The following is a 26891-nucleotide window of genomic DNA, read 5'->3' on the forward strand; positions in this document are numbered from 1 at the left end:
TCTTAATACGGTGTCTTTAATGCATCCTGTAATTACCTTCCTCTGCTTATTTCATGTACGATGATCTTCAAATACCCCTGTAGGAGATCTCCAGCCCACATCTGTAAACACGTTCTTGGAAAAATACAACCGGTTTAGTCAGTTTTGTTATTTCCAGGTGTAATGCTCCCTAGAAGCACTGGAGGCGCTCTTGCACTTCTGTCCGTGGCCGTGAGCCGTGGCGAGCGGCGCCAGCAAGAGGTGATCTTCTCCGGCGTTTGAAAGCGAGGCGGACTAGAAGCGCCAGGGAGTCCTGGGGTCCGAGTCGGAGGAAGGAGACGGAGGGAAGTGGGCTGAAAACTGGGAGAAAAGGAGCAGAAAAAGGAGCCGCGCGCACCAGCGGGCTCTCTACCGCCCCCTCCGAGAAAAGCCTGGAAGAGCTGCGCTCCGTCAGTGCGCCCTGCCTGCCTGCCTGCCTGCCTGCCAGTCGGAGGATGGGGATTTTTTTCATTCATCCACGTCCCCCTCCTCCCTCCTCCCTCCCTCAGACAAGCCAGTAGCTCTGTCAATGCGCTGCGAGCATTAGGGCAAGTCAAAGCAGCGGGATTCTGAGGCAGAGAGACGGACGAGACAGCGAATGAAGCGCTCCGCTCCGCTCCGGCCCGACAAGCGACGCGTCCAGCTCTCCAAATGATGCGCCGCGACAGATAGGCGTCCATTTCCAAGACGGACACAAGCTCTCGTCTGATTTTTTTATTTTTATTTTTTATTTTAATTTTCTAATTATCATCAATCACTTCGCAAGTTTCACCTCGGCCTTTGTGCGGCTGTTGTCGGAGCGGGGATGCTTTTCTAGCTCTCGGGAGGTTGTTTTCTCCCAGTTTTGTTGTTGTTGTGGTTTGATTTCTCGGACCTGGATTTTGATTCTTTTTTCTGTTTTATTCTTGAATTTTTTTTTTTTACGAGTCCTCCGCTGAGGGGTTTTTCGGATTTATCAACTGTGTGTTTCACAAGAAGGAGGGAATACAAGGGATCGCCGCGCACGCACATTGAGCGAACCCACGGATCATCAACATGTCTTTATGAGGATGGAGCTGTGGACATATTTCCCGTTTTAGACGCTGCACCTACATTATTATTCTTTTCTTATTTCTTATAGACACTCCCCCCCCCTCTCGCTTGGAAGGCACATCTTTTTTTTTTTTTTTGCGAGGCGACAAGGTAATGAGAGAGAAATCACACCGAGTCGGCGCAGTGAACAAGGGAACATTGTTCGGGAAAAAGACAATTAGAGCGCAGCGACAGGCGGCAGAAATCGGTCTCGGGCGGCGATACGTTTGAGAGGCACCATCCCCTTTCCCGTGGAGCCTTGGATCGCTGTATTCAGGCACTGAAGGAGAAATTAATGGGAAAGTCACGGGGTTGGCGCTGAATTTAGTGCGCTCACGGACGTGCAAGAGAAGCTGGTTTTTGGGTTCTTTTTTTTTTTTTTTTTTTTGGAGATCGAACAAGTTTCTCCTGCGCGAGTCTTTGCCGTTGATACACTTGAACTGTGGATCCATGAGGTGCACGCCAGCTTCCCACTGAGTCGCCGTCTTACCTCCCTCCCTCCCTCCGCGTAGCCGCACGTCTATTGTTGCGGGTGTCGCTTTGCCAAAAGCGTCCCGAAGATAAAGAGGAGGGACAAAATAAATAACAGAAAACAGAAACGAGACGCGCAGAAAATAGCGCCCGTTTCTCTCGTTAAATGGGGCCACATTTGCTCGGGGTCAGGGTTGAAATGGCGTGTCGAGGAAACGCCAGTGGATTGTGGATCCTGCTGGTGTTCTTACTGGATTTACTGGGGACGGCGGCCAGCAACATGGAGCCCATCTACTGGAATTCCCTGAACGAAAGGTAAGAGTCGCCTCGCTGCCGTGTTCGCCTCGCTCGGCCACCGGGTGCCGTGAAACCCCGCGGCGAAGACAAAGGGCGTGCGTCAAACTCGGGCTATTTTTTTTTTACTTAATTGCGTGTTTTTGAAACGTGACACGCAACTTCTGCCCTTCAAGCAGAGTAATCCTTAGGGCCGCGCGCAACGGCAAACAAAGTGCGCCCGGAACGCGTGCAGGGCAGGCAGTGTGAACGCACTGGGGGAGTGAAGGGAGGAAAGAAAGAAAGAAAGAAAGAAAAGAGACGGCGGATGGATGATTCCCCAGGAGCTCGGACGGCCCGCCGCAGACACGCTTCCCACGAGAGCCGTCATTAGTTTTTTATTTCTGTTTTGCCGACCCGCAACCAAAGATCTCATCGCCTCGTCATTGGTTCCTAATCGAATTTGTACCCTTTAATATAAACATTGTCATTCGATAAGGGCGCAGACTTTTTCTGAGCCAGTGCTGCTGTTGCTGCTGCTGCTGCCACTGCCTTGCACAGCTGCTCTGAATTCATACCAGGGAATATTGTGGATAATCCAGCTGCAGCTCGTCTCACTGATGAAGTCCCAGTAAGCTTGATCACATGGAGGACGAGCCAGGCCCAGCGCAGGATAATAAAGATGTGTGTGTGTGTGTGTGTGTGTGTGTGTGTGTGTGTGTGTGCGTGCGTGTGCGCGCGAAAGTGTGCAAGAGTGAGAGTGAGAGAGATGCTGTAATTGCTCTTGCTGGGTGACCTTGATTAAAGTCCAGGGCCTTCCTCCCCTCCTCTCCTCGGACCCTGAGGGTTCCTCTCAAACACCCCCAGCTCGCCCACCATGGCTTTGCTCATTTGCATCCCCCTCCCTCCTCCCCTCTTCCTCCTGGTGTCAGGCATTAGTTGAGGAAATGTCATTTTAAACACCTCTCTGGCCCGGCCCTTAACGACCAAAGTGCACTTTCCTCACACCTCTGCCAATTTCCCAGTGTCTGAACAGACGCCCTCGATGGGTGCTGCGGGAGAATGGAGCTACTTGGGGGTGGGGGTTGGAGGGCAACCTGGGAATAACAAGGCGGCTTGTGCTAGTCGGAGCGGGTGGGCGGGCGGTGATGGCGCTGCTGCTGCTGCTGGTGGTGGGGGGATTGAAAGCCAGCTCCGATTCTGTAAATCCTCACTCCGATGTCTGGGGAGCAACTGGGACAGCGATATTTCTCAGCTTAATAAATCAAATATGTGGGCCACCGGGGTATCAGCACAACGGGAACATTAGTTTAGAGCCGCTTTCTTGTAACTCCATTACTCACTGCGTGTGACACTGAGGAGCTACAAAAAAAGCAAAAAAGAAAATTCTATTCCGACTCACTTGGAGGCGGCTCACCCACCCCCCCCCCCCCCCCCACCAGGCTGAGGCCCTTCTTTTGCTTTTTTTCCAGACGGCAACAGGTTTTTTTTAATACGTCCTCGTGCTGGAGGCTACGACCTGCCCCCGTGTCTCTCCGCCCTCCAAGCAGATGTGATTGTGCGTGGGCCCCCCGCTGTGGAGCCAGGCATGAAGCTCTTAATGAGGGGCTTTTTGTCAGCAGTGGGTGGATTCACCCGACGGGGAGCAGCGCCGGACACGGGAGGCTTGTTTTCACTGGGAAGCCAATGGCTCGGGCTTATTGAGGCCTTTACAGGTGATTCCGAGCTATTGTCTGCTAATGGAGTTTAGCGTCGCGTGTTTTTTTTTTTTTTTTTTTTCAGGAGGGGGAGGGGGGTGCTTAAGCGAATGGGCCTGGCTGGGCAATTAGAGGGGTGGCAGCTTTTGACGCCTCCGCTTTTGGACTGCGGCTCCAGCTCTGCTCCCTCGCGCACAAAGCCTGTTGTATACTATTGGGCTTACTCGCAAAGCTTACTTTTCATAGTTAATCTGCTTAGTCATTCTTCCTGTTTATTTTCCTGACCCTTTCCTTTTTTTTTTTTCTTTACCTCCGTGCGCTTGTGTTTCCTCAGCCTGTGCGTGACAAGAGCAAGAGCTCTACGTTTCAGCCGCCTCGAGGGTTAAAAAAAAAAAAAATCTAAAAAACAAAACAAAAAACAGGTCTTTAGCTGCGGCAGCTGTAATATGTTAAGAGTGCCCCGCTTGTCCAAACAGTGTGCGTCGTCCGAGCTACAAGGTGCGGAGACCAAACACACACACACACGCGGTTTGTGCTCCTCAAGTGAGCCGAAAAGTCAGCAGAGGCAGTTGTGCGCGTCGGGCCGGCCGCTGGATCACATGTGCGCTTCACGTCTGCTCGGCGCAGCAAATGGACTGTCACGTTGTTGACCCACAAGAACCTCGTCTGGGCGCTGACGCTTTGAAGTCCAGACCGTCCACCTGCAGCCATGCCTCTCTCCTCCTCCTCCTGCCTCTATTTCCACCTCTGCAGGCACCTCTTTCTTCCTCTTCCTCTCCCCGCTAACGCTCTCATTCTTCTCTTCTTCGCTTTTCTCCTTTTCTTTCTTTTCCTCTCCTGCTTGACACATGGCATCTGCCAGCCCCCCCCCCCCCCGCTTCCAGCCGCAGCCCACCTACCCTCTCCCTCCTGTCACTTCTCTCTCTCGTCTCTATCTCCACCTCTCTCCCCACCACCCCCCGTCCTCCTCCTCCTCCTCCAGTGCAGTGACCAGACGTAGCAAATTGGAAACATGTGTCACATCCAGCCACTAATTATGGTTCTACAGCAGCCGCTGACGCATGCGGAGACGTGTTGGGAGTGACAGGGGTGAGGAGGAGGAGGAGGAGGAGAAAGCTCTTGGCGGGTATCGAGGGAGGACGCGCTGGCCTGGGACTCCACCTGATTAAAGATAAAAAAAAGTGATCAGGCTGCCGCAGGTTGCGGTGAAATGGAAGCGCACGGCGAGCGGGGTCCTTCTCTCGACCGCTCCGTCGTGTGGGATCGCGGCAGCGCTGCGCTGGGGGAGAGGAGACAGGAGTCGCACGTGGGCAAATATAGCCGAGGCAGGTGGCAGGAGGTGAATGAGAAAAGCAGTAGCGGTGGGAGGAGGTGCGGAGCGTCCCAAAACCCCCCTAAGTAAATCAATAGCAGTTAAGTCTGAAGTGCCAATACAGGTTCTGCTCGAGGAAGGGAGAACTGAACCAGAACGATCACCTTGGGGAGAGCTTCCCTACTCCCCATACCCCCCCACCCCTGCACACACACACACACACACACACACACACCACCGTCCCCACGTACAGTATCCTTATCTCAGCATCTCCCGTTATTGGCCTTACACGCTCGCCCTAATGAAAGATCGAATCTTACATCAGCGTTGAGTTTAGGCGGCGGACGCTCGACGCGGGCGGGTGGACGCCGAGCTCGGTGAAGTGACCCGTGGGATCAGTAACTGTAGGTGACATTGGGAGAAGTGAACACTGAATCATTGTCTGCGGAACCCGTGGGCCCTTCGCCCTGGCCGCTAATTGAGTTTTGTGTGCGTTTGGCTTCCCTTTTTTTTTCTTTTGCCAATTTGACTTGGAGAGTTTCTATTCTGTTCATCACCCCCCCCCCCCCCTTCTGTTTCTCTGTTTCGCTGCTTTGGTAAACGGCTGTAGATTATTGTAAACGGCGGCAGAGGGTGGGCGCCTTCCTGCTCGGCGCTCCCGGTGACTTGTAATACAACTATTCCCCCTAAGAACCACATTAAAATTTAATTCACACCCCCCCTTCCCGTTTCTCAATAATTCATTAATCTCCGGCTAATTGGCGCCGGATAAAAGACTGGCTAACTAGGCTAAGTGTTTCCAGCGCAAAAAAAATGACTCCCACTGACAAAAAAAGGAGAGAAATAGTGGAAATATTGTTGTGAAGAGGATTGTTGTGGGACGGGGGTTTCGGGGGCGGATGGAATCGGTGTCAGCGGGCCAAGCGGAGTGTCACGTCGGGGGAGCGGCATTCCGACACCCGGCTATTGATCGCTTGTCTGCTCCTCACTCCACACCCGGTTTCACCTCCCCTGGAAAATCCACCCGTAGGTTTCCCACTCATGAATAATGCAGCCGAGGCTCTCTGAACCATGTGGATAAGTAAGCAGGAGTCGTGGTAAGCCTACACGCTTCCTTAGGCTAAATGATTAGAGAATATCCAGTGGGTAGTTTTCTTTGTCTCTCCGAGTTTTTTTGGGGAGGAGTATTTTCTTATTTTAGGATTTGAGGGGGTGTGAAAACAAGGGATGGTACACTGTGGAGGGAACGAGAGGAGAAGAGAATATGAAACGTATTGCTGGAGCTGCCTGTTTGAGCTGCCCCCCCCCACACCTCCCCTTTCTCGTGCCCCCCCTACACCCCTTTCCTTTTTACCTCCCTCTCCCTGGGCAAAAAAAAATGAGGAGTGTGTGTAAGTTTATGAGCTGAGAGGAACAGGAGCCCTGAAAAGAGGTTTCAGCTGATGTGGCAGAAGACGGTGGAGGCAGCGTCTGGACTCCTTTTTCCTCGTTTGTCGCCCCTTTTGCTTTGTGCAGATCAGTGTTGTTGGGATTACTCCATAAAAGTAATCCAACTACTGGTTACTCCTCTAAAAAGTAATCAAATTACTTCTTTAACTGCTTTGTTTCATAAGTAATCAATTACGAATTACTTTAGTTTAATAAAGATAAAGTAACAGTTGAGAACGTCTTGTTTCCTGCACACGTACAACCAACCACAATATTCTTTCATTTGTCGCACATCAGTGACATTGCATGCACGGCTGCATCATCATTCTGCAACATTATTGTTTTTCTGTTGTTTTTTTTTTTAATTTCAGACAATTTGTAGACAATAAGACATTTTTAGCTTGCAAAATACTTCCGAAAAGTAATGGAATTGTTACTTGATAAAGTAATTATGATATAATTACCATTTCTGTTACTAAAAAGTAGTTTAATGACAGTAGTGTATTACTTAGTAATAGATAGCCAACACTGGTGCGGACGGAGACGGCGTCGTGAAATTCTCGCACACGTGCACGTGAACGACCCCCCCCCCCCCAACTCCCCTCGGACACTCGCGTAACAAGCGTGCACGCTCTTACTTTGCCTTCCTTCCCTTGGTGGCAGGCGAGGGAATTGGCTGTCGTCACGGGAATTCGCCCGGAATTTGTTCATTATTTCATCCCTCCATTATGTGTTCGTTTGGCAGGTGCGGCGCACATTCATCAGCATCCTAACAGCCATAAAAGCGGCGTTGTAAATATGCCGGGGTGGGGGTTGAGCTAAAGAACTAATTTACTGCGCCACCTTCCCCCAGGGCCGCTCTGGAAGTGACTTTGGGAATTTGGGTAAATTGTTTGAAAGTGGCGAAGATTAGGACGAAGGAGATTAAAAAGCGTGCGGCGGGCCGAGCCAGTTGGGAATGTAGGAGCGCATGTCGGGGACATGTAGCGACTTCCCATGGTAACATGTTGGGGATGGGGGGGGGGTGGCGGGGGGTACCAGTGATCCAGACCAGAGGTCCGCCGGGGTCACATGTGTCACGGCGTCGCTGGGCCAGATTGAACCCAGAGCCTCTTTAGCAAAGTAGTGCACACACGCACGCACACACACACACACGCACACACACACACACACACACACACACACACACACACACACGCACACACACACACACACACACACACACACACACACACACGCACACACACACACACACACACACACACAGCTTCTCATTAGCTTGCTTCACAACACACCCAGCCTAAGCAGGATCATCCAATCCTCCTGCCAGCATTTGGACTGGGCCAGGTCAATCCCACCCACCCTCCTTTTCTTCATGGGTGACACGGAGAAGTGGACTGGTGGGATGAGAAGACAGTGTGTGTGCATGTGTGTGTGCATGTGTGTGTGTGTGTGTGTGTGCGCCCGCACAGCGCTGGTACACCTACACATTGACTTTTCCTTTTCGGCTCTGCTCCGTCCTCCGTCTTCTTCTGTCGCTGCTCCATCTCGCCGCCCTGCTCTTTAGTCCTCCAGCTATCTGGAGGCTCTCGGCTTTGTTGCCACTCTGTGCTTATCCGGGCTCCTGTTGCAGCGGCTTCTGTGGAGCTTCGCTCCGGTTAAATGGGGACAGACGTGGGAATGGGTTGAAATCGTTGTCATCTCCTGTGTGTGTGTGTGTGTTCTGGTTTTGTAAATGAGGAGGTGCGGGCTCGTATGCCTTCGTGCTCGGAATACGGTGTTGTGTGCTAAGATCTAATGCAGACCATGTGCACTTCAACCTCAGAGTCTCGTTCTCACATTCCTGTTTTTTTATCCGTAACTCAGTCCCACGGCAACGTTTTCCTAAAACAAGTGAGAGAAACGCGCTGTATTAGTGAAATTATTGGGATAACGGTTCCAAATCTCAAGCCCATTTTCCAACGGACCGTCAACTGGAATATTTTCTGTAAATTGAAACTCTTGATCCGTTCCTTGTTCCGTTTTTGTTGGACACAGAACTAAATGTTTTTCTTATTTTTCTTCTTTTTTCGAGCGGCTGCTTTCGGGCTGTGATTGTGAAATCCCCAGATGCTCCACAACTTGTGCTCCCATCATTCACACCTGCGTCTTTCAAGGTGGAGCCCTCGTTTGCATGGCCGCTACGCATGTGTGTAACTCCACCAGAGGCAAAACAAGAGGTTTTTGTCTGCTTATCACCTCATCAGTGGCCGGGCTGCCGCGGACGGCTTCAGCTGGTTGCCTCCCATCGCTTTTACTAGTGCGGAAACTCCATCACCTCCATCACCTCCATCACTCTCCTTTCTTTTCTCGGTCAAGAGCTGCGATTGGACACTGGGCCCGAAATGACTTTTACGAGCGAATGTAAATGAGCGATGGAGCGCCTGTGCGCGCGTCCGCCTCGGGAGAGACAAATGAATTGTCGGGGGGGGTAGCGGATGCTCGTGGACAGCTGCGTCTCGTCGCGCCTGAAGTTCTGGCTGAGCTGAGTAATGGAAGTGGGTGTCGTGCGGGTGAAGATGAAGGAAGGACTGGGGTGGTGGTGGTGGGTGGGGGGACAGAAGGACAGCAGAGGAGCTTCCAGGGGTCAGGGGGGGACATGGGAAGCATGAAAATAGGCGGTGGAGGCGGTGGTGGGGGTGGTGGGGGTGGTGGGGCGAAAAGGAAAGTGGAGATAGAGATGGATGTTTGATGTGGCCCGGACCAGACAGGGAGGGTGACTGATGGTCCAGAGGTCAACGCCACGACTAGCTGCTTCCTGCTCTCCCCCCTACAACCGACACCTCCCCCCTCCCCCTCCTCCATTCCTCTGCCACTGACAAGTCCCATAATATTTACCCCCTGTGAAGTGTAGCATGGAACCAGGCGTGCTTTAATGCTAGTCATCGACTTTTTGGGCAGGATGAGCTCTTTGATCAACTTGGCGTGGCGCGATCAGGAGACTGGCAGCTGTTTTTCATCCCCCATTCCCCTCACCCCCCCGCCTGTAACGCCTTCTGTCTGTTTCACTGTACTTCATACGATGAGACGCCGCAAAACGCGCAGTTGCGCCGGAGCTTCACAGGCCCGGCGCAGGGCTCAGGGAAGGGGAGATGATGCCAAATGCCCCGTGGCAGAGCAGCGGGTGGATAGACTCGGTTCGCCCAAAGCTGAATCAATGCCTTTAAAAGACAGACCCACTCCTCCACTGTGTAATCAATATTTGAAGTTCATTTCACTCTGCAGCCAAGTGCTTGTCATTTCCATATATTTGTACACTTCATTTTTTTTTGTTTTGTTTTGGCCCAGGTCTATTTCAGTCTCTCATTTTTCTTCCATGCCATTTTTGAACAGAGCTCCAACTCGCAGGTGAAAAGAGGACTAATAACGCTGCGTATTCACATCTTCACATCTTTTTTTTTCACTCCCTAGACGGTGTGAAAGGCATGCTTCTTTTGAGCAAAAGTCAACTTTTGCTCTGGCCTTTTGAGGCGGCAGTGAAACGGTGTCTCAGCCTCCCCTTCATTCTCCACGAGTGTGTAGGAGTCCTTGCTCTTTGATTTTGCAAAGAAAAGCGCACTCCAGAAGCTGACATTTTGCCTGGGATCTTCGCTCTCATTCCACTTCATTGTAATTGAGCTGGAGCGCGTGTCGGGGGACGGCTCACGGAAAAAAAAAAAAAATTCCATCCTCAAACACTTGAACGGACCCCGAAAAATGCAAGGCACACAGCCGGTGGCTGCTTGCATAAGTGATGAAGTAGTTACAGGTGGCCTTTTCTTTAAATATCTAATTTTTGTGATTTTCTTTTTCTCAAATATATTTTTGGGCTAAGTAGCTGTTATCCAGAGGTTTACAGGAACACAAACTCACAAAAGCAAGCTCACATGAATCACCCCTGCCTGCGAGCGCCGTGTTAGCAAAGCAGAGCTAACTCATGCACCACTTCAAAACCATGTGTGGCTTTTATATTTGCGGGGGCTTGTTGGATCCTCCCGGCTGTTGCAGTGGATGCTTGCTCTCCCGTGTGTGTGTGTGTGTGTGTGAGAGAGAGAGAGAGAGCGAGAGAGAGAGAGAGAGAGAGAGAGAGAGAGAGAGAGAGAGAGAGAGAGAGAGAGAGAGAGAGAGAGACGTGGAGGCCTGTTTTACCAAAAGCATCTTAGCTTTAAGATAATCTTTACCCATTGACTTACAATGGGTCAGCGATGATCCCCATGTTAAGAGGCTTTGAAAGGGGGAACCCGTCCCTCCTCTGCCCCACTGCAATAACAAGCAGTCAACTTTAGAGACTTGGCCTGATCGTACACACATTTATTACCTCATGCTGTATGTGTACAGGGCTACTTCTGCAGCGCGCTTTATCACGGCCTCGCAGCACCTTGATTATTTTTCCAGACTTCGCGCTTTTCTTCTCCTCTGATGCTTTGCGTGTACGTGCACGCAAACGCATAGTTCTAATTAGGAGGTAAAAGAGCGTACAGTCTGTGTAGTCCATCTGGCTTTGGCATTAGCCCATTATTCTTGCAGTCTACGGGGGAAACTGACCTTGGCTAGCTCTATAGGGAAAAATCACGCTCCATTTCCACGGTTCTGCGTTTAATAAAGCTTAAGTGGGAATGACGTTGGAAATGCAAGATTAAGATGGAAACGCAAGATTAAGATTTATCCTTTTCAGCTCTCCGCCGGCCTCATGCGAGGGCAGCGCAGCCACTGCGCGTTGGGAGAGATCACATACGGAGATGAAAGGTGGCATGCGCCATGTGTTTCCCTTTAAATTGTTTTTGTGATTTCTAAAAACTTGTTCACCCGGGGTCGAGCGCAGGAAGCTCGCCCCCAGTTCTGCAGCTCAGAAGGTTCCACCGATGGTGAAAAAGGGGAACATGCACTATATTCATTTCAGCCTCGACGTGAACCCCGGGATATTATTTTCTCGGGGGAACGCTTCAACGTGGGAAATGTACTTGTCGGCTTTTTTTTCTTTTGCTGGGTGTTAGATGAGAAGATGAATAGTGCCGTCATGGCATTGCATTACGCACCGAGCTGGAGCTTGAGTGGAAGGCTCCGAACAGCGGGAAATGATTAACCTGACTCACTGGAAAGTTCAAAAGACTTTCTTTTGAGATGAAGTCTCACAGCACAACGCTCTTCTCGCTGGCATAAACAGAGGAAAATAATAGTTTGACTTTTATACACGGGTAATCCAAAGTTGGCAATGAGAAAACACAGGAATGATAACAATCTACTGTTCAAAAGAATTGAGCTAAACCCCATCATTTCTTCTGTGTATTCGCTAGAAATGTTTTTCAGTGAGTGCACATTGAAAGTTTGCAAATATAAGTCTGCAGCCTCTCAGATCTAAACGTGGAAGGCCCAGCAAAGAGAGCAAGCAACTTTAAAAGAGAATGTAAACATATATATATGTATATATATATATGTATATATATATATATATATATATATATATATATATCTCAGGTGAACATATATCTGCTTAAATATACATATATATATACATGTATAAAGTGTGATGTTGCATGTCTGTCATGTTGTCCTGAAACAAGATGCTGTGAAATGGGTATAATGTGGGACCTTGAGGAGCTGCATTAGTGGTGGATCGCTTGGTGGAGAACATATTTTGTCGGGCGCTTCGCTTTATTCTCTGAGACACTCCCAGGTTTGACACCTGCAGCGTGGAATGGAGTCACGACAAAGCATGACCTGGTTCCCTGCGCTAACCCCTCTCGCTGGAAAACAAGACACTTTGCCAATAAAAAGCCTGGTAAGCCGGAGGGAAGTCAAAAGTAAATAAGCCAGCTGCCGCCATGCGTCGGCTTTTTACGTCCCGACATGCTTTGTTGTCTGGGACAAGCGACTCTAACGAGCCCGATTGTTGTTACAGTGAGCGGCGCCTCCGCCTGCGTGCCTTCACCTGATGCCTCCTCGGCGATCAGAAGCTGCAGTGCTGCAGCCTCACGCAGCGGAATTCTCATTGCGCTCCTGCGAAAACGTTGCTGGAAAAAGTGCGAGTGGAAGTGCTGGAGTGAGTTTCTTCAGAGGTGTAGCACCACCACCCCTTACCTCCCCTACCCCCTCAGTGCCCCCCCCCCCACGTTACCTCACCCTCCCACCGTTTCCCCCGCGAACAAAAGACGAACCCCCCACCCCCTCTCCCACACACACACACACACACACACACACTCCCCCACTGCTGCTCGCCACTTGCGCTGAAAGCCCTCGTGCACTCACTCGCAGCCACACACCGTCCCACACGCACTCTTACCCCCTCGTCGTCTGTAAAAAAAAACAAAAAAAAAACACAGAGTCGCTCTTCTGCGCGCTAATCCTCCCCCCTTCATTTCTTTTGTCTTCCCTTTCACTTTCCCTCTTGTCGCCTGGCTCGCCACCAGTATACCCCCCCCACCCACCACCACCACCTCCTCCTCCTCCTCCTCCTCCTCCTCCTCGCCGCGCCACCAAACGGTTATGGTGTTACAGCTCGTTGGCAGACGGTAAAAATGATGCCCTCAGTTTTTTGTTTTGTTTTTTTTTCTGTTCGGCCCTCTCATCTTTTCCTCTTCCTCCTCCCCTTTGCCTTTCTTCTCCTTTGTGGGTGGTTTTCCTTGCTTTATTGCTGTCGTTCCTTCCCTCTGACACGCGGCCGCTGCTTCTCCTCTACGGCTCGTCAGCGTCAGCCAGTGAATCGGTCCTTGTGTGGCGAGGACAGGCTGAATAATCGTCATCACATATCGCTGCGGCGTCAAAGCAGTCCGGGAGGGGGCAACTGTGAACCGGAGCGGCTTTGAGCGCGCGCTCGCACGCACACACACACACACACACACACACACACACACATGCAGATGCAGCTTCCTGAACCCAAGAAAGAAAAACCCTGGAGGCCTTTCACTCCTTTTTCCTCCTCATCTCTTCACCTCCCCTCCAAACTTCGCTCCGTCCGTTTTTGCTCCTCTGGCGCTCGTCAGGGCGACTCGCCCTCCGCTGGGGTGCAGCTGTATCGCAGGTCCCCGGCCACGGCAGGAGGAAAGGGGGGTGGGGTCGGGGGGGTGGGGCGCAGATTGAGCACCCTCCTTTCTTCCCTTCCTTTCATCCCTCCCTCTTTCTTCTCTCTCTCCCTCCTCCTCCTTCGTGCCCACAAAGAGAATGAAGCCAGAAGAATGCTGCTGGTGAACAGAGGTTGGGACAGAGGGGGGTTAGGGGAGTCAGGGGGTTGGGGCGGGGGGTTTAGCCTTCCTCTGGGACTCTCCCTTTCTTTCCCTCCTCTGCTATTTGGGTTCCAGCTGATGGATGAGTGGCACGCCTAATGTGTGTGTGTGTCTGATATTTGCACAATTTTTTTTTTTAAGTGTGTGTCCCCCACCCGTCCACCGGCTCTTCTATAATGCAGCCCTGTTAACTTCTTGGCGCCGTTGGGTTGCTGGGCTTTTAAAAAACTGCGTGCGTCTGCCCTTGTTTGCCAACACGCAGCCAGCTGCCGGGGCTGTTTGTATTCTGTTCCGTGTTTGGTGTGTCTCAGCAAAGCCACCGGTCCCAGTCAGGTCCAGCCCATCTGGAGCCTTGGTCTTGGGTGGCCGTGCGCGCGCGCACAGCCACCGTGTGTGTGTGTGTGTGAGTGTCTGCACACACACATAGCTGAGCATTGCAACGCGTCTGACTGTAGCAGTGCGCTACTGGCACTTGCTTGAACGTGCACCATGTCCGATTCCTTAAAGGGCCAGACCGCCCAAAGTTGGAATTTCCTGCCATCTCTATTAAAGTCCGTGCAAACCCTTCCTGGAGTCTGAGGGTGGGGAAGAATTCTTGGCGTGTGGACACCTGCGCTAGCGGTGGACTTCAGTGAGAAAATAGACAACGGGAGAACAACATCCCTCCATCCATCTCCATGTTTGCACGTGTGGCGCCAAATGGCAACCGCACTACTACACTGCGAGTCTCGCGCTCCTGCTCCTCCTCCTGCCAAAAAGCTACAAGTGGATATTTTGGCTGAAAACTGCAGTAGCGCCGTGTGTGTGTTATCCGCCTTTTTTCACTTTTTAAATTGAAACCTTTGGTTCCCCCCCCCCCAACGCTCGCTTTCTAACTCTCACGACGGCGGAGCCAACTCTTATCATGGCGCCACTTAACTTAGAGAGGAGCCTTCAGTCAAGGTCTCGTTTAAGTGGTTCCGTGTCACGTACGCTACGATTATCTGTGTCTGCGAGCATGTATTCATTCATTCATTGGGCATACAAGCCCTGCGTGGGTTTCCCTTGTATAGAACTACCCCCCCACCCCCTCCCACGCACACACACACACACACACACACACACACACACACAGACGGCAAAGCATTAACAATTAGTTTCTGAACGACACAGCAAACGAGTGAGACAACGGTTTCTCTTCTCGGGGGTGGGGGGGAGGGGGGGGGGTGAGTGTGAAACGCCCTGTGTCACTTGACCCTGACGAGGTGGCGATGAGGTGGCGATGGGAGGGCTGGGGGTTGGGTCTGGTGGTGGTGGTGGTGGGAGGTTGGTTGTAAACCAGGGGGAGAGATAATCCCTCCAAGCATGGCGGCCCCCGTGTGCTCTGGCTTTGACGTGGCGCGCTGGGCCGTCAATCACTCAACAAAGCTGTCTGTAAAGGGATTATGAACCTGCGGACCCTCCCTCTCTCCCTCTCTCCCTCCCTCCCCCCCACCCAACGTCCTCACCCAATACCTCCGTCTCTTCCTCTTTCTGCGCATTTTCACCCCCCTGCCACCCCGCCGCACCATCAGAAACGACCTGTCGGTCCACTCAGGACCCCCCCCCCCCTCGCTAAACCGCCCCCCCCCTCCCACACACACACACACACACACACACACACACACACCTCCAACCTCGCGAGTTTTTGCTTGGCTGTCTGAAGCTTTAGTTTATCTCCAGCTTCCCGTCCCCCCTCCCTCTGTAAGCCTTGCCCGCCCCCCCCCTTCTCTCGCCAAAGCCCCTCCCGCTCCACACCTCTGACTATCTCTTCGTCCCACCCGTCCAGGGCCCCGCACCTCGACGAGACAGGTGTTTGTGTCTGTGTCCCCTGGATATTTACATATGTGCCCTGCAGAGGGAAGTCAAGGAAACAAAGACGGATGAACACATTTACAAATAACAAGTCAAACCTGTGTGTGTCTGTATACCTTTGTATGTATACGTATATCTTCCCATGAAGACATATATACATTTTAAATGAACTATAACCCCCTCCAAAAAAAACATACATTTGCGCCATAAGACGACTTTTGAATAAGATGCAAAGCTTGCCATTTTATAAATTTTCTTGCATGCAAATCTCCACCCAGTCAGAGCGGCACCAAGCCGGCTAAATGTCACCTCCCTCCCCTGGAAAATGACGAATGGCTGGCCGCCCGATCTTATCGCCCCCCATAACTTTGCCGTTACGACCCCGACCAGCGCGTCCTCTGTTGGCCTCGGCAGGTGTCGACAGAGGCTCTTCTCCTCTGCAGTCACCCTCCATTGGGCTTTTAGTGTTTTTTCCCCTCCCTTGCAGGCTATCTCGCCATCTCTTGGTCTGTTTATCTTCAACGTCTGTCAGTGACAAGATGAGCTTTCACTCCTCACCTTCCCAAACCAGTTTGCCCACCTAGCAAGCTCCCTTTTCTTGTTTTTGAATTTTTCTCCCCTCCCGTTTGTTTTTTTTGCATGCACTCTCTCTCTCTGTCTTTTCTCATTGGTATTCCCACCAGTTTGCCTAGTAGGTCACACCAATCAGATTAATCTACTCCAATCCCATGAATAATCTTGCTGCTTTAATCCAGCCTCCAGCTCGGTATCGTGGAAATCGAGATTGAAAGGTTGAGGTTTTTGCAGATCCACAGCAACTTTTTAATTAAAGTTCTCTCTAATGTCAGGTTGATATAAAGGTCTGTGTTTTTTTTTTTTAGTTCGCTCATGATTTTTCTTAAAGCGCAGAATTATCCTCATTTAATCTAACCTTTAGCGTTTCTTTATTTCTATTTGAATGAAAAAAATGTGCCCAAAGAAAAGTTCACTCCCCTTTCCTTCATTCCACAGTTAAAATATGTATTTTAGAATAATATTGTGGCTAATTGACACCTTTTTCCTCCTTTCGCCACGAGTTCACAGTCGCATTCTGATTCATCTGGAATTCATCTAGAATGTTTTTTCCATGACGAGATGAGCCTCATTGTTAACGGCAATAAGCCTGACGGATACGATGATGCAAAGCGACTCCAATTAAGTTAAATGAAAGGAAGAAGAGCTACAGCAAATTGACAGAGCGGCGGTGCTTCGACTTAACAGCCGATCATGTCAGCCGCGAGACGCGACAGTGATGGAGAGCGCGAGGGGGGACTTAATGTGGGTGACGGGGTTGTTATCTTGGAGACAGCTGATGCTTTTAACAGCTGTATTATCTCCCGTATCTTCTATTGGATTAAGCTTCATTCTTTCGGACGCGTCACACTCTGATTGACGCCCCGATTAAAGACATCCACCGGCAGAGGCGTGGCGGCGAGAGATATGCGAAGGAAGGGGGGCAGATCTGGCAAAGGCGGAGATGGGAAAAGATAAATAAATGAACCTGGGTTCCCATTGTGGTGCTTCAATCAGCTGTGTTATCCAGATTTTCACCTATTAGGACATCGTGATCTGTGCGTCTGTCATTGAAAAATCCAGCCGCCGCTGTTTGAGCTTGCTTCATTTCTCAGAATGTGTGCTCACACGCGTCAGGCCCCAGGAATCAGGCCTCTGACACCCCCACACAGGTGGCGGGTCAGCCGTCTGTGGCCACGTTTCGTTCCCTTTGTAGATGGTCCAACACCAGTTTTAGTAGGAGGCTGTAAACAGAGGTCTCTGGAGTTGTTCAGAGCTTTTGATGACGACAGCCATGATAATTAACACAGATCCACTGCAGTTTGGGATGTTGAATAAAGATCTAAAAATTGGAAGAATTTTGGATCTTTTGTTTTCTTCTGCCTTTTTTGTAGCCTCACATTATTTAGGAAGAACAGACCAGGGTGTAAACAGTCTGTGAGAGAGACTACAAGCTCAGCTTTTCAATTCATGTGTTTCGATTTTAAGCGGCTAGAAAAGACTGCTTAATGAAGTGCAAACATCAGAATGCTTGGAGGACAATCTGTAAATGATGCTGGCGTTTCAATAACAGCAGCCTGATATAATGCAGCAATACAGAGGAGGCAAGTGTGTTTCTTCCCGACTCTTCGCTTTTCTGTGACTTTTCATTTGAACCTTTGTCACTTTTGCATGAATTTAAATGCCTGATGCTTTTGGCCTGCAGACAAAACAAAAGTTTGGCTTGTTTTGGTGCAGATACGTAACTTTTCAACTCAGCATGACGGTTTAGCACAAGGCAGACTTTGTTCAAGGGCCTTGAGTCAATGTGCAACACCAGCAGGACACGAACCTCCTGGCGAAGCTCTGCTTCTAACTTCTGCAACCCGGCCATTGGAAACCATATCGGCCCACTTCCTGCTCAGCGGTGAGGTGACAGGGGGGGGGGGGGGGGGTGCAAGGCAGCAGGCATCACTGTATGTGTTCAAGCGCACTGCGCTAAAAGCTGAGATTTCTGCTAACACCTCCAAAATCCCAAACAGTGAGCGCCAACCCGGCAGGTGATTTGAGTCTCACAGCCGTTTTTTGTTGTTTTTTTTTTTTTCGTTGGCTCCTGGTGCCCTTAAAAGGACGATATGTCGGGTGTAGTTGGCGATTTGCCGCTAGCGTAGTTAAGAGCTTTTTTTCTTGTAGCGGAGCGCTGATGAAGAGGAGTAGCAGATGGGAGATAAGCGGGGTGATATTGGGCGGGAGTTTGGAATAAAACGCTGAACAAGAAGAAAGGTGAAGGATGGGAATGTATCATCTTGCATTAGAAGCTGCGACTCTGATCTTTTCAGTCTCATCTCACACCTCTGCCTTCCCCCCCCCGCCTCACCCTCCTCCTTTCACTCCACCATCCTCTGCCTTCCGTGCGCTTTCCCTTTGTCGCACTTGTATCTATTTCCCACTATTTCTCACTCCTTCTCCCTTTCATACCCTACAGTCTCTCACCAGCGAGAATGGGAATGGAGAGGGAGAAAAAAAAAAAAACTTCTCATGCTCAGTTTTGGTGCACAGCCTGTCAAGCTTGCTTTGAATGCGCGCACACAGCAGCATACACTCGTATAACTCCAGCATACAGCCAAGGGAATAATAGAATCAAGGAATACCCAGATAAAGCGGAGAAAGGGGGCGAATAAAAGGATAAAGCAGACTGAGAGGGATCGAGAGCTTCATATTATTAATTTAGCTGGAGAAAGAAGTGGCGGGAGGTGGGGGGGGGGTTCTCTCAATCCCTCCCCCAACACCGCTGCTTCCATAGAGCACTATAGTGGCACACAATGGGAGAGATTGGAACAAGCGCGGGGGGGGGAAACAGAGGTAGAGATAATCCAGCCAGCTGCGTGAGTTAACTGTTTCACAGCGCTCGGCTTTCTTCCCTCCGTCGTCGTGTCCCACGCTCTAATTTCCGTCCCTCCTCTCGCCGCAATCGCTGATCGACTCGCCACTCTCATCTCTCCTCCTCCTCCTCCTCGCTTTTCATCTCCATCCCTCCATCCCTCCATCCCTCCCGCAGATCCTCCATCTACCTCTCTGTGGGCTCACTCCCTAATCCCCTGGCATTTCTTCCAGACCTATAGACTAGAATAAACCTGCCCGCACCCCGCCAAGCATGTGCAGATGCAAACACACGGAGACAGAGAGGGAGAGAGGGAGAGAGAGAGAGAGGGGGAGGAGAGAGAGAGAGGGAGAGAGGGAGAGAGAGAGAGAGAGAGAGAGAGCGAGGCGCGCACACACAAACTTAACACACACTGACGGCTCTTTGTGCCCTATATGCATGCATCACATGGCCGTGTACGATTTCAGCGAGCGCCCGAGAGCGTGCGTTCGCAGCTGGCAGCGCCGCTCGCCCGGCGAATTTGGCACCGAGATCTCCTCATCTGGCACGGGAAGAAGGGAGGGCGTCCCATAGCGAGGGATTACACCGACTTACGCGCACACTCAAACACACATCCGCTGGCACATGTTTGCACATTAAGGAACGCAGAGGCCCACCCGCTCTCAGCCTCACACGGCCGCGTTGTTTTGTTGTTGTTGTGTGGACTCCAAGATCTGATGTTGCTTTGGGATGATATTGTATAGGAAGAACATACTAGTTGCTAGACAGCCAAGCCAGTGCAGGAGGAAGCGGCTGTAGAGGATGGATGGATGGATGAATGAATGGATGGCAAGTAGGCAAGGCGGACACATCATCCATTGGTTTCATTCATCTTGTTAGTTAAAACCAAGTGATGGCAGTGCATCATGTGAGAAGAAGGTTGTGCATACCGGTGGATGTTCAACTGAACTGTCAGTGTGACTTTTTGATGCACAAAAAAAGAAAAAAAAACCCAGAAGAATAACTAAAGCGAAAAGCTGTCGAAATGGACATCGATGTTGAAACTTTGGGTTGTCAAGTGTGATTTTTCTGACCTTCTGTGAGGCGTTTGTGATTAAATAGTCGGCCGTGAAAGTCGGAAAATCTGACTGCCGGCGCCCGACGGAACGCGCCGCGAGTCCTTGAGCTTTATTAGAGATCGCTCGGCGCCGCGCAGCCATCCAGAGACGCCCGCGCGCCTCAAAGTGAAATGGAAACCCACAAAAGGCGGCGCGCATTCCTCCCGGAAGCAAGACGTGTCGGAGGAAGAGCGAGTGTTCTCATTCAGGGGCGGGAGAAAAAAGTCTGCCGCTTCTTTATGATGCCATCCAGGCAGCACCCGTGTGTGTGTGTGTGTGTGTGTGTGTTGTTGTGAGTCCGCGTTCCACCTCCCTGCCCAATAAGAAGCAAAATGCCAACAAAATGCTTTTCCTGTAATGGCCCTACTGACAGGGCTGCAGCCCCTGGGAGGAAATAGTCTCCAGAAGCCTGTTACTGTAAAGCATTTCTTTGTCTCCACAGGCCGACAGAACGAGCTGCTGGTTGGGTCGGGGGGTGATGGGGGTGGAGTGAGGGCGGGAGGGGGGGAGAGCCGCCCCCCCCCCCCTTTTTTTTTGTGTGAACCTGATTGATAGGTGCGCCTGACCTTTAGCACCTCTCAAGGAATCCAACAAGTCATTCTCTCACCTTATATTTAGTCCCCGGCCATATCGGCTCGGCGCACACCCGCGCTCCTCCAGACAGGTCCGGAATGGAAACCTAATTCTGTCTTTTTCTTTCTCCCCTTTTCAAAAAAAGCTCCCAATTACAGCCACTCCACCGCCCCCCCCCCTCCCTCTCCCTCTCCCTCTCCCTCCTCACTCCTTTCTTAATGAGCAATCTCGTTAATGTCAGTGCCCCCCCCCCCCGACCACCCCCCTTGCCTCTCTCCCTCTCTCATTCCGACTCCCATTCAGGATTTTTTGGACACAGAGAAGTAGCGGTCGAGAGAAGGAGGGAGGGGGAGCGAGAGGGAGAGGAATCGAAAAAAAAAAAGAGGCAGATGGAGAAATGGGAGCTGAGAGAGAAGGAGCAAGACGTGGATCAGGAGAGGTGGAGGGTGTGGCTTCATAGAGGCCGGGAACGCCAGAATACTCACAGCAGGCTGGCAGAATAAGACAAGCAGAGGATTCGGGGGTGTAAGTGGAGATGAGGTGGTGGTGGTGGTAGGGGACTGGGGGGGGGCATTTAGTGTTGCACCAGTGAGAGACTGTTGAGGCGAGGGCGATGACTAAATCTGCACAGCCAGACCTGCTCGTGCGCGTGTGTGCGTGTGTGCGTACGTGTGAGTGCACTTGCAGGATAAGTAATGTTAAGCTATTGAAAGCTGTAAATTATTCAGAGGCTTCATCCGTGGAAACATTATAATTCCACGTGTGAATCAGCCTCCTTTTTAGCCCCGGGCACATATCTCACTCCAGCCCGAGGCCTCGCGGGAGATTAAATTGAGTAAACACAATGGAAGGCGGACTGACACATGAGCGGCGTGGAGCGGCCCGATATCCCAGCGGGATGCGTCGGACCTCCACAGGTACCCGTGAGAGACGGCGGGCTTTTCAGATCTGACCGAAGAAAAAAAATGACCACATTAAAATGTAACTGCCCCTCTGCCCCCCCCCGTTTCCTCCAAACCCCCCGACTCTCCTGGTGATTGATGTGCGGCGCTCAAATCCTGGACTTCCCACCAAGCGAAGGCTGCAGACGCTTCCAGTTCAATTACTGCTCTGCCGACACTGTGGGATGTTATTTCCTGTCTGTGCCTCGAGTTGTTTCTTTCCTAATTTGACTGCTTTATTAAGCAAAATATTATGTGCGCTAATGTCAACATTTTGTCTGGCAGGCGATCTATCAGCCGGTCGGGCCTTCATTCAAACATGATGAATTTCCAACTCTTCTTGTACATGCTCTCCGAATCCTTCATGAAAACAAAATTAAAAAAAAAAAATCCACCTTGGAGCGCCATCGTGAGTTCATTGCAATGTTTTGTCATAATTGTCCCCGGTTTTCATGAGAACTATCATTTGATACCATACACTTCCATCAACTTATTTCACTGTTACTGACCCAGTTTTTGAACAATGCTTGGATGTGCTTTGCATTTTTCCCCCTGATTATTTTGACTGGAAAACCAGATCGCGGAGTTACAGTCTGAAAAACTGTGCCGTTGCCAACACAGAGATACCATCATTATCATATAGATCTGGCTGCTGTATGATGAAAGAGTCAAACAGCTGGAAGGAAGTCACAACGACTTCAGTGGGAGTTTTTAATGATGTGGCAAATATTTGATTGCGTTCAGTGGCTTGAGGCCGCGATATTAATGAGCCGCAGTCACCCAACACGGCACAGAGTGCGTCCTGTTTGTATTTAGTTCTCTATTTCTTGCTGACAAACCAATTTGGAGTAGATGTCAAAGTGTCATAAAAGTTACGAAGATGAAACATGTACTTTTTTACGACGTATCCGTGGAGCAATTTGCTGAGGAGTCGGGAACAGACGAGTCGGCAAACCCAATCCTGTGTGCAGATAAAACCTGTTTGAGCTGCAAAACTACACGCTTCCAAAGAGCGCCTTTGTGGCTTCCCCCTGCTTGCTGTGAGATTTGTCCCGCCAGTGTCGGAGAGTGAGTCAGAACCCAAATGTCTCACACCGAAATTGAGAGTCGGCGTCCTCGGCTAACCGCTGGCGTGCTAGGCAGCCACCAGCGCTGCCTGCGGAGGCCTGCCTGGACTGCGCTTGAGGCTCACACGGGTGAGCAGCAGCACACGGTTTATTTAAGGAGCAACCTGCATTTATGGAATCATCCCCTGTCTCATAACCGTCTGCAAACTGAGCCTATTTCAGAGCAGGAGTGTAATTTAAAAGTGGGTGATGCAACGCTGCTAAAAGCCTTGAGAGAGTTCATTTTTTTTGTCTTTCAGTTCCTTTAAGGGTCAGCACTCTCCAAAACAGTTTCTCTGACGGTTTTGTTTTAGTTATTATATATTTTTTGTAACGTGAAAGGCTTACATGGTTTTACTTTCCCCCCATGAGTGAATGTCACCGTTGTGGAAACGCTGGTGTCACCGGGTTTTCACTGCAGCAGGCTCTCCCTGTACAGTCAGCTATAAAAGGGGACACGAGGTCTGGCTTTAGATTGCTAGCATTACTACGCTCAGCAAAAGACGGGGGTGGGGGTGGGGTGAGGGGCAGATAGGTTCTTTGCAATTCACTGAGGCCTGTCCATTGCTTTTACAATTGTAACACAGTGGATGGATGGTGGGATGGAAGAATGAGTCTTTGTGGCCGCTAAGCAAACTCCTCGGAAATGGAAAAAAAAAGAGTCCAACCATTATCTCCTCTGCAGCTAAGGCCAAGTCCTTTGAGTGACATCATGCTGGTGAATTATCACAATGCTAAACGCCCCCTCGTTCAACTGCATTGTCACAGAAAGACTTTTCCGCCGGCGACTCTGCGTCGTCGCATCCGACAGGAAGTTCCGGGGTTGGAGTGGTCGCCGTGTGTGCGAGCGCGAAGTGCGGCAGTGCTGGTTTGCGGGAGTGGGAGGCGAACTAGCACGCGGCATTAGTTCTGCTTGAGCTGATGTGTTAATTAGCCAGCCGGGTGCATAGATAATTAATGAGAATCATGATTAATGACTGTACAGTATGCATGGCTAAGGCGGAACGCAACTCGCTGATAAGAAAGTGGGAGGAGGGGGGGGGGGGGGGGGTCGCTGGCGATTCATCCTCCAAAGGGCGCCCATCGGGTGCATTTGTGTGTGCGTGTGTGTGTGTGTGTGTGTGTGTGTGTGTTCCTCTGTGTGTGACTCTGCCTGTTAAATGTTTGCACATGTGAGAGTGTGCATCTGACCTGTGTTTTGGCGTGTGTGTGTGTGTGTGTGTGTGTGTGCGTGTGTGTGTGTGTCGCTAGGCCTGGCCATTGATGTCAGTGTGTGTTAGCCGCCATGGCAGTCGGTACGCCTAATAACAGACTGCAGCAGGTCAGGGGGGCATTTAACACTTCTAAACACACTGGCAGAGCTGCCCGTTGATGCCAGATCAGAGGGGAAGGAACAGACGCACACACACACACACACACACACACACACACACACACACACACACACACACACACACACATACACACACACACAAGCATCAGCGGGGTACCGCAGGACAACTGAGAGCCTGTTGTTCTACATTTCTTGTGTTTTGTTTCCTCGTCGCTATTGTTCCTCTTGAACTCTTCCAAAACAGCCCCACTGGAATCATATTTGTCTGCAACCGCCTCAATCAGTAATCATGTGTGTTTGAGCACCGACGTGTTTTTTTTTTTTTTTTTTTTTTTTTCTAAGGAAAAAGATAGAGAGAGAGAAATTGTTTTTCCCTTTTAAAATCCGTCTGCTCACTCATGTTTCCTGATGACTGTCATAGAAGCCCTTATTGTTTCAAGATGCAAACATTTTTGGTGGTTGATTTCAAGGGGAAATTGGCAGTAATATTGCCACTGCACTGCCAGTTGGACGGACTTTTGAGGATCCAATTTGGGAAGACATTACTGAGTTGTATCAGAAGCCCATGAGTAAAATATTGTTCCGCTGCATTTTTCTTCCATGCGATGAACACAGTAATTTACGACAGGTCAAACTGAAATCAGTATCCCGATGATGATAATGCGACTTGGATTTGTTCACTCGTTCTAATTAAAAGCAGCATTTGTCCATGGTTGCCATACAAAATCTAATTACATGCCTGAAACATTTCAGCTAATTTTGAGAACCAATATGCATTGTTTTGATAATATTTAATCCTTACAAATTACTTATTGTAAGAACATTTTTTTTTTTTTTTTTTTTAACCAAAAGTCTGGTTTCAGCTTCCCCATTTAAGGGATTTAGTTATTTCCTGCGTTTATCTCACCATAAATTTGTTATCTTTGGATTTAATATTGCGGTTTGAGTGTGGATTGAGTGGATGTTTGAATAGTCCTTACATTTTTAATTTAGCACAGTGATGAGATGAACAGAGTGAGCGCAGATTACGTGTTTGTCAGGGCAGGGATTGAAATCTGCCATTATCTGAGCAGATAGCGCGAAACGAATCAGCATTGCTTCTTAAGAAAAAAAAAAAAAACAAACTCAAATTTCCTGCCAGGGTAAAGGGTCGGACCAGATGACTGACTAACTGGGAGTAATTCAGAGCCGAACACAGCGCGGGTGATTTTCTTCTGATTCTTATTGGCTTTTGGAGTCGGTCTCGGGTTGATCTCATAGATCACAGAGTGCAGAATGGCATCAACGCAGCTCTCAGATTCCAGCTGGACCACATTAAGCACGTATAATAAGATAAATGCGCATTTGGCAGGCAGGAGTATCCGCTAAATGGCAAACATGACAGTCTGAGATGAGGAGGAATGCGCAGAACAAACACACACACACACACACACGCACACACGCACACAAACACACAAAAAGCGCAGACCCTCTGTGCCAGATGAGGCCCTGGAGTGTTTGTGCGATTTGCTCGCCGTGAATCGCGGCCGCGTGACGTCAGCCAGCCAGCCAGCGTGGCGATAGGTGCCCCGGCCGCCGACCGCGTTCACCATCCAGGCCTTGACCTCCCATTGGCGCGACCTGCAACTTCTGATACTTTCTCGCCCAATGAGGCTCCGCTGTGACCCGAGAGCTGCGGGCCCCGGGAGGGGTCGGGGGGTTGGGGGGGGGGGGGGTGGAGGGCGGAGGCGGTGACATACCACTGCTGCCTGCCCTCTGTGTGCGTGCGTGCGTTAATCTGCTTTGTCTAGCAGGATGCGCCATCAGCACTCGAGCGCGACCCTTGACCCCAAACTCAGCCAAATAAGGGAGAGCGGCCATACCAACACCCCCACCACACACACACACACACACACACACACACACACATTGCCCAACAGCAGAAAACATTTCAGCTGTGTGGTTCTGTGGCGGAGGGAGAGTGACTGCTCGTGGACCTTCTTCACCATCGCAGCAACTTTTGTCTTCACAAAGAAAAAAAAAAAGCAGCTCAGGGTTCCTTTGTCTACCGGGTCGGCAAGCAAGAAGCGGCGAACACACACACAAAAAAAAAGCCATTTTCACGCTCGTCGTCCTTCTCCGTCACCTCCTCCTCCTCCTCTTCCTCTCACTTTTTTCGTATTTTAAGATGCTGCCCCCCCTCTCATATCTCTCACGCTGGGCCTGCCATCACTTGAGTCACGCTCTCTCCCTCTCCCTCTCTCCTTCTCTCTCTCTCTCTCTCTCTCTCTCTCTCTCTCTCTCCCTCTCTCTCTCTCTCTCTCTGGAACCCGTCGCTGCGTCCTCGCCGTCAACCCCTCTCGCTCTCCTCCCTCAACTCCGTTCTTCTGCTTTCTTTTCCCACTCCCCTCCACCTGGGGGAGCCGGTCAGGGCTTGTCCTCATGCAAATTAAAGAAGTGAAGGTGCTTTCAGTGTAGCGTTTTTATGTGTTGTCATCTTTGTGTGTGCATTTTTTGCCTGCGACCACATCTCCCATAGCAACAAAGGACACCTTTTAGCCACGAGCAAAATAATAGTTTTCAACGTTCTAACACAACAATGTGTTGTGTTATATTCCAGCGAGTAACTCAACTTCATTGTCAGTCCACACATGAGCCCCTCTTGCGCCGCTGTTCCTCATTCCAGCTTCTGATTGGCCGACACATTCTGATGCACAACCCTTGGTTTGATGTGCACAAGGCATACTGTTGTTTTGTACATGAATATATATATATATATATATATGTATATATGTATATTTGTATATGTATATATATATATATATATATATATATATATATATATATATATGTATGTATGTATGTATGTATATGTATATATATATATATATATATATATATATATATATATATATATATATATTCATGTACAAAACAACAGTATGCCTTGTGCACATCATTTATATATATATATATATATTTATATATAAACACATATATATATATATATATATGTATATATATATATATATATAAACATATACATTCTTTTCACTGAATAGAAAAAAAAACCCTGAAGCATTCTTAAGAAATCCTCTGGTGCAGGTGG

General features: G+C 50.0%; 1 protein-coding gene across 1 annotated transcript in view; it reads left to right on the plus strand.

Moving 5' to 3' along the window:
- The first annotated feature begins 548 nt into the window (after window positions 1–548).
- The window catches only part of efnb3b (ephrin-B3b), an 87589-nt gene continuing 61246 nt past the window's right edge, over window positions 549–26891 (plus strand). Inside the window, exon 1 of the mRNA XM_076034056.1 lies at window positions 549–1875. Within this exon, the coding sequence (XP_075890171.1) occupies window positions 1727–1875 (149 nt within the window). The 5' untranslated portion in view covers window positions 549–1726. The remainder of the gene's footprint in view (window positions 1876–26891) is intronic.

The sequence above is a fragment of the Nelusetta ayraudi genome, unplaced genomic scaffold, assembly GCF_046127955.1.
Source record: "Nelusetta ayraudi isolate G7.1 ecotype Tasmania unplaced genomic scaffold, CSIRO-AGI_Nayr_v1 ptg000042l, whole genome shotgun sequence".
Lineage (NCBI taxonomy): Eukaryota > Metazoa > Chordata > Actinopteri > Tetraodontiformes > Monacanthidae > Nelusetta > Nelusetta ayraudi.